This window comes from Zalophus californianus, chromosome 6 (genome assembly GCF_009762305.2).
Source record: "Zalophus californianus isolate mZalCal1 chromosome 6, mZalCal1.pri.v2, whole genome shotgun sequence".
NCBI classification, from domain to species: Eukaryota; Metazoa; Chordata; class Mammalia; order Carnivora; family Otariidae; genus Zalophus; species Zalophus californianus.
In genome coordinates, this window is record NC_045600.1 from 92,753,188 (window position 1) to 92,765,566 (window position 12,379).

The 12,379-nt window shown below is 39.3% G+C and overlaps 1 protein-coding gene across 2 annotated transcripts in view; it reads left to right on the forward strand.

The window, feature by feature from the left end:
- The first annotated feature begins 207 nt into the window (after positions 1–207).
- The window catches only part of SCG3 (secretogranin III), a 32,936-nt gene continuing 20,764 nt past the window's right edge, over positions 208–12,379 (forward strand). The window contains exons 1-7 of one of the 2 annotated variants that reach the window (XM_027569003.2): positions 208–652; positions 1,336–1,388; positions 1,889–1,934; positions 1,999–2,244; positions 6,795–6,937; positions 7,960–8,109; positions 10,571–10,748. In XM_027569003.2, the coding sequence (XP_027424804.1) occupies positions 562–652; positions 1,336–1,388; positions 1,889–1,934; positions 1,999–2,244; positions 6,795–6,937; positions 7,960–8,109; positions 10,571–10,748 (907 nt within the window). In that variant the 5' untranslated portion in view covers positions 208–561. The remainder of the gene's footprint in view (positions 653–1,335; positions 1,389–1,888; positions 1,935–1,998; positions 2,245–6,794; positions 6,938–7,959; positions 8,110–10,570; positions 10,749–12,379) is intronic. The other variant, XM_027569005.2, reaches the window with a different exon arrangement.

The following is a 12,379-nucleotide window of genomic DNA, read 5'->3' on the forward strand; positions in this document are numbered from 1 at the left end:
AGGGAAGGCATTTGGTCCTTGAGGTAACGTTTGGTTGGGAAGTTACGACAATGACGTCCACGTTTATAGCAATCCAGGTGACCCTGAGCGGAGGAGCACCCGTAGGACTGCGGCACAGAAAATACGCTAGCCTGCCAGTCGCCCCTCCCCCCTTGCATTCTCGGGGGATTGGAGTAGCATCGGAGTCGCTGACGCCATCCCTTCCCGCCTCTGGCTCTCAGGGAGCATGCGCTTCCTTCCTCACTTCCTCTCAAGGAGGGAGAGAGAGTAAGGCTACGCCCTAGCCGACCCGAGGCCGGCTTCGCGTCACAGGAACTTCAGCACCCACGGGGCGGACAGCGCTCTCCACCTGAAGACCTGACTTCCGAGCGCCCGGAGCCTTTCTAATCCCTTTACTGGGTAGCCGCGCGGAGCTCCACCGGCCGCTGGATCCCTGCCACTCTCCCTCCCCTCACCCGCCCTCCTAGCTCTTCCTGTTTTTACTCCTCCTTTTCATTCATAACAAAAGCCACTGCTTTGGGAGCCCGGCGCCGGGCTGTTTCTGAAGCCAAGCGTGGAAGAATGGGGTTCCTTTGGACCGGCACTTGGATTCTGGTGTTGGTGCTCCAAAGCAGCCCAATTCAAGCTTTCCCCAAGCCGGGAGGCAGTCAAGGTACGTGGGCACTTTTCTTCCCACCTCCCTTTTATTTCGCCACGAAGAGGTAAAGCTTGGCAGAATCCCTTGAACTGTAAATCACCTTGCCTCTTTTCTGATCAGGTCGTATCCGTGCTTATTGGCAGAGAAATCAGTTCGAATTTAGAGACAGGAAGACAGATTTTTCCCCCCACACTTTTTGAATGATAGAGCAATAACATGGGTTGTTTTGAAATACCTTATTTTGAAACTGGCGAGGGGGGTGGTTTTCCTCCTTAAAAAGTGGCATTTTTTTTCTAGTTGTCTTACAACCGTTCTCAGATATTATTTTTAATATGTGCAGCAGATGATAAAAGAGCTTTTAATGTGCCAGTAATGCTAATCCAAATTATGCTCTATCTAGCTGGAAACAGCTGGTAAGAGAAGTGTTGGAACTAAATGTTAGATTTCTGGGCAGAAAAATAAAAGTGTGATTCTATTAACTCAGGAAGTACACCAGGATAATAAGCAAAGAGACATTGATAATCATTGTTATTGTATAATCTTGATTATCTTTGTTAATACATATTTTTGATTCACAGACACCCAAAAAAAATTTCTCCTAATATTTGTTTTTCTTTTTTGGAGATTTTATGTAGTAAGAGACATATTGTGTCTTTCCACTGCATAATTAAATTTATATTTGTGTTTGGTTATTCTAGACAAACCCCTACATAATAGAGAATTAAGTGCAGAAAGACCTTTGAATGAACAGGTAGGTCAAAAGTAAAATTATAAATGCTATTTCATTTTACTTTAGTTATTATATTTAATGTAATTATGCTGTGACATTTTAGCCATTTTGAATTCACAAACTTCAGGAGCTTAATAATAAATTGACAGAAATTAGGATGGAAAATATAGTTTGGGAAATTGCATGTCTTAACAGTTATATACATAGAATTCTGTATAATACACAGAAATGACTATATCACAGAAAGCCCAACATCACATCCACTCTATTTTAAGACTGCTTAATTTATCAGATTTATCTTTCACCAATATTACAGGAGAAGGGAATTAATATTTGTAGACCATCTGCCCTTTATTTTATCTCATTTAATCTTTATGGCAATGCTTTGAAATAGAAATTATTATCTACATTTTACAAATAAGAAAACTAAATCCCACAGAGATTAAATCATTTAGCTGTCATATTTGGTAAGTGGTGGAACAATGATTTAAAACCAGGTCTATCTCCGATTTACTTCCCAGATTGCTGAAGCAGAAGCAGACAAGATTAAAAAAACATACCCTCCAGGTAAAAAGAAATTATGTTGATATAATTTTTTTAGAAACGGTTATGAAAATCTTAACTAAAATAGATGTGTTGGGCTTGGGGGCTTTTCTTCCAGAAAACAAGCCAGGTGAAAGCAATTATTCCTTTGTTGATAACTTGAACCTGCTAAAGGCAATAACAGAAAAGGAAAAAATTGAGAAAGAAAGACAATCCATTAGAAGCTCCCCACATGATAATAAATTGAATGTGGAAGATGTTGATTCAACCAAGAATCGAAGACTGATTGATGATTATGATTCTACTAAGAGTGGACTGAATCATAAATTTCAAGGTAAATGAGGAAAAAGAACTTTTGCTTCCTATTTTCTCTAACTTGGAGTCTCCCCATTGTGGGTTAAGAGAAAATCCTATGTTTTAAAAATAGCCTTTGTATATTCTTGGTCCTTTATTAGTCAGGACCAAAATTAAGACAAAGCCCAAATATTTCTGTGAGGGCTTAGCTTCACAGAAGCCCAGATTTTATTTTCTCATTTTAAGGTTCCTTTACTGATGCTTTGAAAACAATTTAAATCTGCTATCTATATTTTATGTGATTGAATTCATTTTAACATTCCAATTTTTTTAACTATTAGTACAAAGAAACTATCATAATTCTCAAGTAATTAAATCAATAAAATACTCCTCACAAAAGCTGAAATATCCATTACTTTCTTTTCAGTATTCATTTCCTAGTCATATCTGTCTCCGTGGGTCATTCTAACCTTTCCATGACTCTTAATTACCATCTATAGCCTGATGTCTTATAACACTAGCCCACACTTCTCCTTCTCTGAAATATATATATATATTACCTATACATAAAATAGTTTTTTTCTCTATCCTTGATCACCACCATCCTTGTCCAAATTCTAATCATGTCTCACTTGAACTACAGCAAGATCTCCTAATGAATCTTCCAGCACCCACTCTGCCCTTTTCCAACTCAGAGCAGCCAGAGTGATCTTTTCAACACACAAGTATGAACTTGTCACTCTTGCATAAAACCCATTAGTAGATTCTTATTTCTCTCAGGATAAAAACCCAAACCTTTAATGTGGCTTCCGTAGTCCTGGAAGGACAGATTCCTGTGTTCATCCAGCACACATGATCTGATAGAAACCTGTTCCTTTCACTCATGACACTTAATGTAATTTGTAATTTTACATTCCTAAGTGTGACTACTTATGATTTATGTCTTTCTCCTTAACTAACCTGAAAACTTCACTAGAACAGAAACAGTGTACACCCAGTGTCTGAATGCTTATGAATTCACTGCATGAATAGATGGATAAAGGAATGAATGAGCAAATAAAATAATACACCAGGGAATAAATGAACTATTGTATATGAGCATTGAGGAGGAGAGTGTGTTTTCTGTGCTGAGAACCACTGCTTAAGAGTGACTACAAATTTTCTTTAATTTGCTTATTCTGCTCCGTGGCCACAAGAGAATTAGGCTGGTCATCTCTGCCAGAAAACAACTACCGATTAAATATGACTTTCATTGGATATCACAGCCTGAGGAAAATTAAGAAGTGTGTTGTATATGAATGGGGTAGGGGAGATGGTTTATATTTTGAAATATTTCATATTGTATACTACTCATAGAAATGTGTTTCTCTTGAATTCTACTTTTTAACCTAAAATATTTGGACTAGAAATAGATAGGCACTGGGGGGCGCCTGGGTGGCTCAGATGGTTAAGCGTCTGCCTTTGGCTCAGGTCATGATCCCAGGGTCCCGGGATCGAGTACCACATCGGGCTCCCTGCTCCTTGGGAGCCTGCTTCTCCCTCTGCTTCTCTCTCTCTCTCTCTCTCCCTCTGTCTCTCATGAATAAATAAATAAAATCTTTAAAAAAAATAGAAATAGATAGGCACTGGGTATAGGGGCATACAAAACAATTTCAACTACTTTGACTGAACCGACCATTTGATTTAATAAAATTTTAAAAAATAGTCTAATGTTTGTTTGGTTACATTTTTTTTTTCGTCAAACTGGTTGTATGTACAGGTAGAGGCATAGATCTGTTTGTGATCTGACCACTAACCTGAGTAACTTATTTTTAAATTGTTCAATGCTTTATTACCATCCCAAATGGGTTCAGAACTATCAAGTCCTAGCCCTGATGGCTCTAGGCTTACCCTAGGAGTCATTTCAAGTCCACTTGAGACTACAGAGAAGACTTTTGGAGAGAATGGTCTCCGAGTGAATTACTGGTCTCCTCTCATACCTTGGAAATTCTGGAACCAGGTGGGTTTGGGACCACCAAGTTAACGAACCTCAGAGGCAGGCTGACTTACATCCTAGAAGGGAGAGTGAAGGAGCAAAACTTCTGCAGGGTACTTTTACACATTTAGGAAACCTCCAGATGGTCTTGTAGGGCCCATCAGGTCTCCTTTCCTGTGTTTTCTACAGTATAGGTGATTCAGGATTTTTCCAAGTGTCTTTTATGAAGTAGTGCTTTGGGGCTCCTGTGTGCATTCACCAAACAAAAATTCATTGAACAATTACTATGTTTCAGACTATGAACTAGACAATAAGCTCTGTGTAGTTAGGTATCACACCTAAACTATTTATCAGTCTGTTTCCTGTTCTGGCCCAGATTAAGACTTCAATAAAAAATGTTTTGGATGAATGAATGTCAGGTGCCATAAATAGATGCCAAGGACTTAAAAAATAACTGGGAAGATTGTGACTCGGAAGATGGTCCTTTTACATCCACTTACAATGTTGTAGTTGCTTTAAAAAAGTTATGGATGTTGAACTCATGTTTGGTTTCCCTCTGAGGGTATATATAGGAGGGTAAAATACGCTTTTGTGAGCAGTACAGAAGTCACTGAGTAATTCTGTCCATTTTAGAGAAGCCAGGGAAAATCAGTGGAAGGTAAAGAGCAATGCCCAAGGGGTCAACTATTAACCCCATCTAGTAAAGGTCTGCTAGGGGAGGCCTGAACTCCTGGCTCAAGAGAATGCAGCAGTGCAACAGAACAAAAAGGCTGTTTCTTCCAAGTGTTGCTTATGTTCTCCCTGTTATGAAGTAAATGAACTGAAAAACAGTCATCTCAGTTATTTTCCAGCACCAGCAGGCAACCAGTACTCTTCCTTTTCTTCAGATCCTGAGGGATTAAGTGGGAAGGGAAATAAATTTTTCCACCTCTGCATAGACCTTAGGTGGTTTCTGCTCCACATATACCCGAGAGTCTGTCTTGCAACCCACAAATGGAAGACTCAGACCTAAATAACAGTTGAGTCTCTGCTCCTGAAAACAATGGATGAAGAACCCAATTTTCAGTCAGTCAGGAGGAGAACTGGTTTTATGGGGTTTTTTTCCTCTTAGGGAGTTTTCTATTTATTAGTCACTAGGATACACAGGGCTCAAAGGGCTCATAGCTAATGGATTGGTCGACAGCTCAGCAATAATATATTATCAGGAAGCTTCTAGTCCTCCATGTATAATCACCCTATTCAGTTTCCTAAGCTTCTTTTCAAACAACAAGAAAATGTTCTGCCTAAGGCAGCATGTATCTTCAGCTGTATAGATTCTGGAAGAAAGGTTGTGAGAGAAATTTCTTGTGTGATTTCTCAAAGTCATGGAAGAAAAGGACAATAAAAATAGAAGTACAAGGCTCTTCTTTCTTTGAGTCAATATGATCAGAATTATTTAGGCAGAATTTGACCAGAGACTCAATTTCCATTTTCTCTAGAAGATAACCGCAGTTGGTACAAATCCACTATATATAATAATTTTTTAGTTTTCATATAATACTGCACATTAGCTTTCATATAGTAATTTGCAACTTAAAAGATGCATTTACATCTTATTCCATCTGAGCTTCATAATAATCCCATGAAACAGATAATCCTATTATCTCCCTTTACAGTGGTCTAAGGATTTAGAGATAACTAAGAGGCAACAGGGGCTAAAATTCTGATCTTTCCAATCTGCCTTGTAAATTTGCACATATTAATATATTGCTTGATGTGGTGTAGGTTAGAAAAGACCAGCTGGTTCCTGAGAGTTGTCTTGGACACGGTGCAATGCTTCTTTGTCACCAACCCTCCTGGGCCTTTCCTTCCCGATGGGCTCTTGCTTTACTTTAAAGTAGTGCTGCCAAATGTATTCCCAGGAAAGCCAAGGATACATATTTGCAAGCATCTCTGCAGAGATTTACATAGATTTACATATTGCTTTGTAAAAATCTGTTGTCTCGTTTTAAAAAGTTTAAATTTCAGACACAAAATAAGTTCCCTATTCTCTAGAGAAAGGGGCTTATCATATTAAGCTGTCTTCCGTAAAGGAGTTTTGACACACGTTCAGTTAGAAGTAAATATTTATTCCAGATAAATCATAAAATCTTCAGTACACCCTCTCTGATTCTGGGTGTAAGGCAGGTTCCCCACTCAGCCCAGGAATTTGCCAGCAGAAGAAGTACACATGCAGATATTATGAGTCTACTCCTTGTATGGAAATGGAATATCAAATTATGTTTGGACAATATGGCATATTACATAAATATAGCCCGCTGTTAAATTTTAAAATACAACCTTGTTTGTATTATTAGTGAGAATAAAAAATGGAGAGGCCTTTTGTGTTGTCTTCAGATCTTCCTTTCTCTTACAATCACATAAGAAGCTTTCAGAATATCCATTACCATCTTAGCATCTCACCTTTAAAGTAAAATTTTATTTCAAACCAAGGGCTTATGTGGACCAAGCAACACCATAAATGTATTCCAAACATATCTGAGTGTACAAGAGCAAGGTACAGATTATAAATATAATATGACTCATGAAATAGGCCTCCAATAACTATGATGTGGAACTGTGATTACTCTGTCTAGATGATCCAGATGGCCTTCATCAACTAGATGGAACTCCTTTAACTGCTGAAGATATCGTCCAAAAGATTGCTACCAGGATTTATGAGGAAAATGACAGAGGAGTATTTGATAAGATTGTTTCTAAACTGCTGAATCTTGGCCTTGTAAGTCCTGCATGAGAATAAACCCATTTCTTAGTACAGTTTGGAATTTGCTAAGAATCCAAGTCACATGATCCAGTTGTAGCCAAATGTTTATAATACCTCTACTTTATATTAGGCACTGTAGGTTTTGAGGACAAATACGACAACATTCTTCTAGGAACTTACAGTCTACCAAAGGAACTACACAAATACACACATGCCCACAATGCAAAGCTGCATCAGAACCGTAAAAGCAGTTCAGCATGCCAGAGGATGAGTTATATACAGTTTGGCAATAAGGAAGAGCTTCAGAGAAGGAGGTGTTTGAAGTCAGCTTAAAAGGATGGTTAGGATTTAATGAGCAGCAGTAAAAATACGTGCGTTGTGAGAAGAGAATAACAGGAGCAAAGACATACAATGTTTGGGAAACTAAGCGATTTAATTGGATCATCCCTCAGCCTGGCTCCCAGCCCTTGTACAGCCCTGTCAGGCTTTAGTAGGGAGCTAAATTTGCCTCTTTCAGAGGTTTCCTGGCCATGACCTGTAGTGGAGGCTTGAGAAATAACCCTTTAGGGGCACCTGGGTGACTCGGTTGAGTGCCTGCCTTGGGCTCAGGTCATGATCCCAGTGTCCCAGATCGAGCCTCCCAGACTGGCAGGGAGTCTGCTTCTCCCTCTCCCCACTGCTCGGGCTCTCTCTCTCTCTTTCTCTCTCTCTCTCAAATAAATAAATAAATAAATAAAATCTTTAAAAAAGAGAGAGAGAAATAACCCTCGAGATATTTCTCAAAATAAGTGTTCCATGGATTCCAAAAGACAGGCCTGATTACCTGTACAGCCCAAAGGTACTTTTACCCAGGAATTCTGGGGCAGACACTAGAATGGCCAGCAACTAATAGAGGCATAAAAAAGGGTTATCTAGAAAGAGGGACCAAAAGATTCTCTTATCTTCTTAAAAATGTATTCAACTACAGAGTTTAGTCTAAATTTTTTAATCACAAGTATGAGAATACCAGTTATGTATGTTTTCACTCCTTATAACAGATCACAGAAAGCCAGGCGCACACACTAGAAGATGAAGTAGCAGAAGTTTTACAAAAATTGATCTCAAAGGAAGCCAACATTTATGAGGAGGAACCCAATAAACCGACAAGCATGACTGAGAGTCAGGCTGGAAAAATACCAGAGAAAGTGGTATGTATGTGAGAATTCATATGCATGTTATGGGCGTGTGTATATGCATGTGCATGGGTATGTGTCTGTGTCTACTTGTATTTGTATATAATTAATGCAATCTGTATATAATTAATATCTTACTTGGTGCCAAAGAAGATTTGGAGTATGTGACATGTTTAACCCACTTAAAATATATCCTCACAAAATACCAGTAAGTTAAAAGATATAAGCCAATTCTATGTTGAAAATGAAGATACAGGTTATATTATATTACACAGTAAAGGTTACATCTTAAACTTCACAGTAAATTAACCCATAATGTTAGGTGGAAATGTTATAACCATTCCACATACAACTGCTTGTATAATGTCAGTGGACTGGAACCAAATATTCCACAGCTCTTTCAGTATACAACTTCTGTTCACAGAAAGTCATCATCTGCCTCCAGAACCCAAAAAAAGAAACTCGGGTTGATTTGATCCTCTGCCACACCAGCCTGTGTTCCCCAGAGCTCGTCACCTGATACTGCCTCTCTGTTATATCCTGAGATCTTCCACCTGCTCTTTCCTCTTCTCATTGGTTCAGAGGCCTGGAACCATCCTTTGCTAGTCATTCATCCGTCCTTCCCCTTCCTGGACTCTGTGCCTCTTCGTCTTTTCTTTGGCATTCATTCGCCAAGCTACTAAAATCTTTCTCCCCTCTGAATTCCCTGTAAAACTCTAGATGGAGCTGACCACAGAGGGATATAAGAAAATATCAAGCTCTCCACCTCTCCTGTTTTCTCCACCAGAGCATCCAGACCCCATGGCTGCTCACCCCTCCAACATTGTATCCCAAATACAAGGAAAAAGAGTGTATTGGCCTACTGTTCTGTTTTAGAAGAGGCTAGAAAACAGAAACTGGGACTGCATTTTTCTTTTCCAAGATAGCATAACAGCTCCCCTTTGGTCTCCCTACTTCCCACCACCACCAGTTTTCATTTTTTTAAACAGATTTTAAAGATCCACCCAAAACATTCTTGATTTATCAAAGAACTCATGACATTCACTCAAGCTAACCATCTGAACTGAAAGTGGCATAGCTACTGTATTTTCCTGATCTTTCACTCCCATTTTGCACTCCTTATTCACCCATCTCGAAAACATCCATATGCTTGACCTGTTCACTCATGTCATCTAAATGCATTAATGCAAATGAAATGTTCATTCAGTACATATTTATTGAGGTGCCAATTGTGAACCAAGCACTGGGGATGTAATGCTCATCTAAAAAGATAGAATCCCTGCTCTCATGAAGGTCTAATAGAAGAAGTAGATGGTTTTCAAATAGTCACCTATTTTAACTACAACTGCCTTAAGTGCTTTGAGGAAAGAAAATGGTTCTATGAGACCTTGTTAGAAAGGAACCTGTTCTGGACTTAGGCCCAGGGAAGGCATCCCTGAGGAAGTGACTTGAGCCAAAACTGAAGGCTGAATAGGAGTTAACTTGTGAATATGAGAGGCAGTATGTAGAGAAGAATGTGTGGAGTATCCAAGTAGCTCCAACAAGGGCAGGGTGGCTGGCTCACAGAGAGAGAAATAAGAGATGAGCCTGAGGATGTGGACCCAGGGCAGACCAGGCAAGGCCTTAGGTTCTGATCTTTATTGTAGGACCAATGGGAAAACACTGGATGATTTTAAGCAAAGGTGTTACATGATCATATTTTTAAAAAGATAACTCTGGCTACAACATGGAAAATGCAGTGTTGGGAATAGATTAGAAATAGTTGATGTACCAGTTAGAAGGTTAGAGATGAAAGTATCTGGACTAGAGCCAGGTAATGGAGAAAGAGAGAAATGTACAAATTTGGGACAGATTTTGAAAGTAGGGCCAACAAGGCTACTGATGAAGGAAATGAAGAGGAAGAGACAAGAAAGGCTCTTAAATTTCTGTCTAGTCCACTGAATGGACAATGGATCCATCCATCCATAACTAAGATGCAGAACACTAGAAATGGATCAGGTCTGGGAGAAAGAGTCCTGTGTACTTTTCCAGATAGTCCTTAAAATTTCACTGAGAAGTCCCCAAGGTGTGACTGTTCTGCTAGTGTTAGATATTCTGACAGGCTTTCCCATATCCTGTTGTCAATTTTATGACTTCAAAGCTCCCCTCCTTGGTGAAAGACATTTCTATGAGGAGACACTCATGAGAACTGACAGAGGGAAACTTGGCCAAGGAGGAACCTAGAAATTCCCGGTCTATTCTCCAGGAACAAGAGCCAGGGTCCTCAGGTGAAGCATATGTCTCTTAGCCCCAATGACCCTTCCATGCGGCTACATGCCCACACGCCTGGAAAAGGGTTTGATCCTGCAGGAGCTTGCAAAGGAGGAGGTATTCTTGCACTTCACATTCAAGGGCACCACAGAGGAAAGAATCAAGCTGGAGCATAATTAGTTCTATCAAACTCTTAATTTTTTATTGATTTTTTCTCCCAATGGAGACTCCAATGGCAGCAATTCAAGATGGTTTTACTAATGGACAAAATGATGAAACAGTATCTAATACCTTAACCTTGACAAATGGCTTGGAAAGGAGAACTAAAATCTACAATGAAGACAACTTTGAGGAACTCCAATATTTCCCAAACTTCTACGCACTACTGAAAAGTATTGATTCAGGTAAACACTGTTTTCTGACCATGTGGAATAGAAACAGTAATTCCAGGAAATATATGGGTGGAGTTTTTCTTCCTGTTTTCATTTTCTAAATGCAGTCTTCAATGACATATATTGTGGCCTCGGGGAAAAGAGTTCACATCAATTTTTTCAAAAGAATACTAGTCATGAAAATATTTAGGAAAGGATAGTCAGGAAAGGTGGAGCTTCTGGATAATTTAATCTTCTTGTTAACAGAGCATTCATTTATTTGTTCAACAGTTACTGGACATGTGTGGTGTTTGGGACATTGAGGTGAGCCCTGTGCAGATGAAGAGAGAAATCAATGTCCCTGTCTGACTTGCTCAGCCTCAAATCTTATTGCAAATCCTTTTTTTTTTAAAGGCTATATTCATTTTCCTCTCATAGTAGGAACAATGTGTATAACATAACTTATCCTTTTAAAAATAATTCAGGTTTTTGCTTTTTAGACATTTTCAGCTTCGGTCTTGAAATGAGTTCAAATGAACTAAACACTGGACCACAGCAGGTCAGGAGCCCAAAACACACTTGGAAAATGATTTGTTTTTTTAAAAACAAAGTCCTTGATGTGCCTTTTCTCTTACATGTACACCAAAATAGGTTAGCTGAAGATTTCAATTCATGTTTAGTTTTGATTAATCTTCAAGGAAGATTATAATGGGCAAATTTTCTTTTGTTGTTATTGTCCAGACAGATGCTCTGCCCTGCTTCATGGCTTTTCCTCTCCCTGTTCAAAGATTCAGCCCCGGACTGAACATTTGTAATAAATATTTCCCCAAGAAGTGACCTCAGAGTGAGCTTTCATTTCTAGGGAACATCCATTGTCCTTCAATTCCAGACATTGGCCAGATGGCACCAGCCCCTCTGCTGGTGTCTGCAGGGCTAGTACGTCTTGAGGGTCCATTCTCAGCCATCTTGCCCCATTGAATGGCAAATGCCCAGCTCAGAAACTTTGTCATCTTGGTAAGTCACTTCTTGTCAGGGAAGAACATCAGCAGGACACCAAATACCTACACAGATGTGACCTTGAACAAATAATGTGATGGCTGAAGTTATTTACAGGCGCTTTTCCAGGATCTCATCCCCATTTCCTCTCTCATCTTTCTTCTCTCCCAACTTTGGGACTTTCATGATATTTGAAAGATTCCACTGTATGGAATGTTTTTTATTTTATTTGTTTTTATCTTTCAGTTTCCTTGACCCTATTCTTAATTTCCTTTATTTTTATAGAATTTTAATTTAAATCCTTACATTAAGGTCTTTGACAATACCCATTTTTCTCACCCAAGGTCTGAACCAACTGAGAAATAATAAAACGGGTGGAAAACCAAAATATTTCTGATACTGATAAAGACTGGGTTGTAAGGGTTGTAGAATGCAGCTTGGTTTGAGATCCAACACTGGGCTTGCTCACTCCCTGTCCTCAGTCTAGTTCTTGGAACAGTCAATACCAAGGACCGTTGGATTCTACAGAGCTGGCACTTGTCTCAGGTCCCTGCCTTCCACTGTTCCAGGGGAGCAAAAAGAAGAAAGAGTCCAAATCCCTCTCAGTTAAGAAATGAAGACTAATGGCCATTGCCTACCAACTTCATCTGTAGGAAGGATGCAACTGG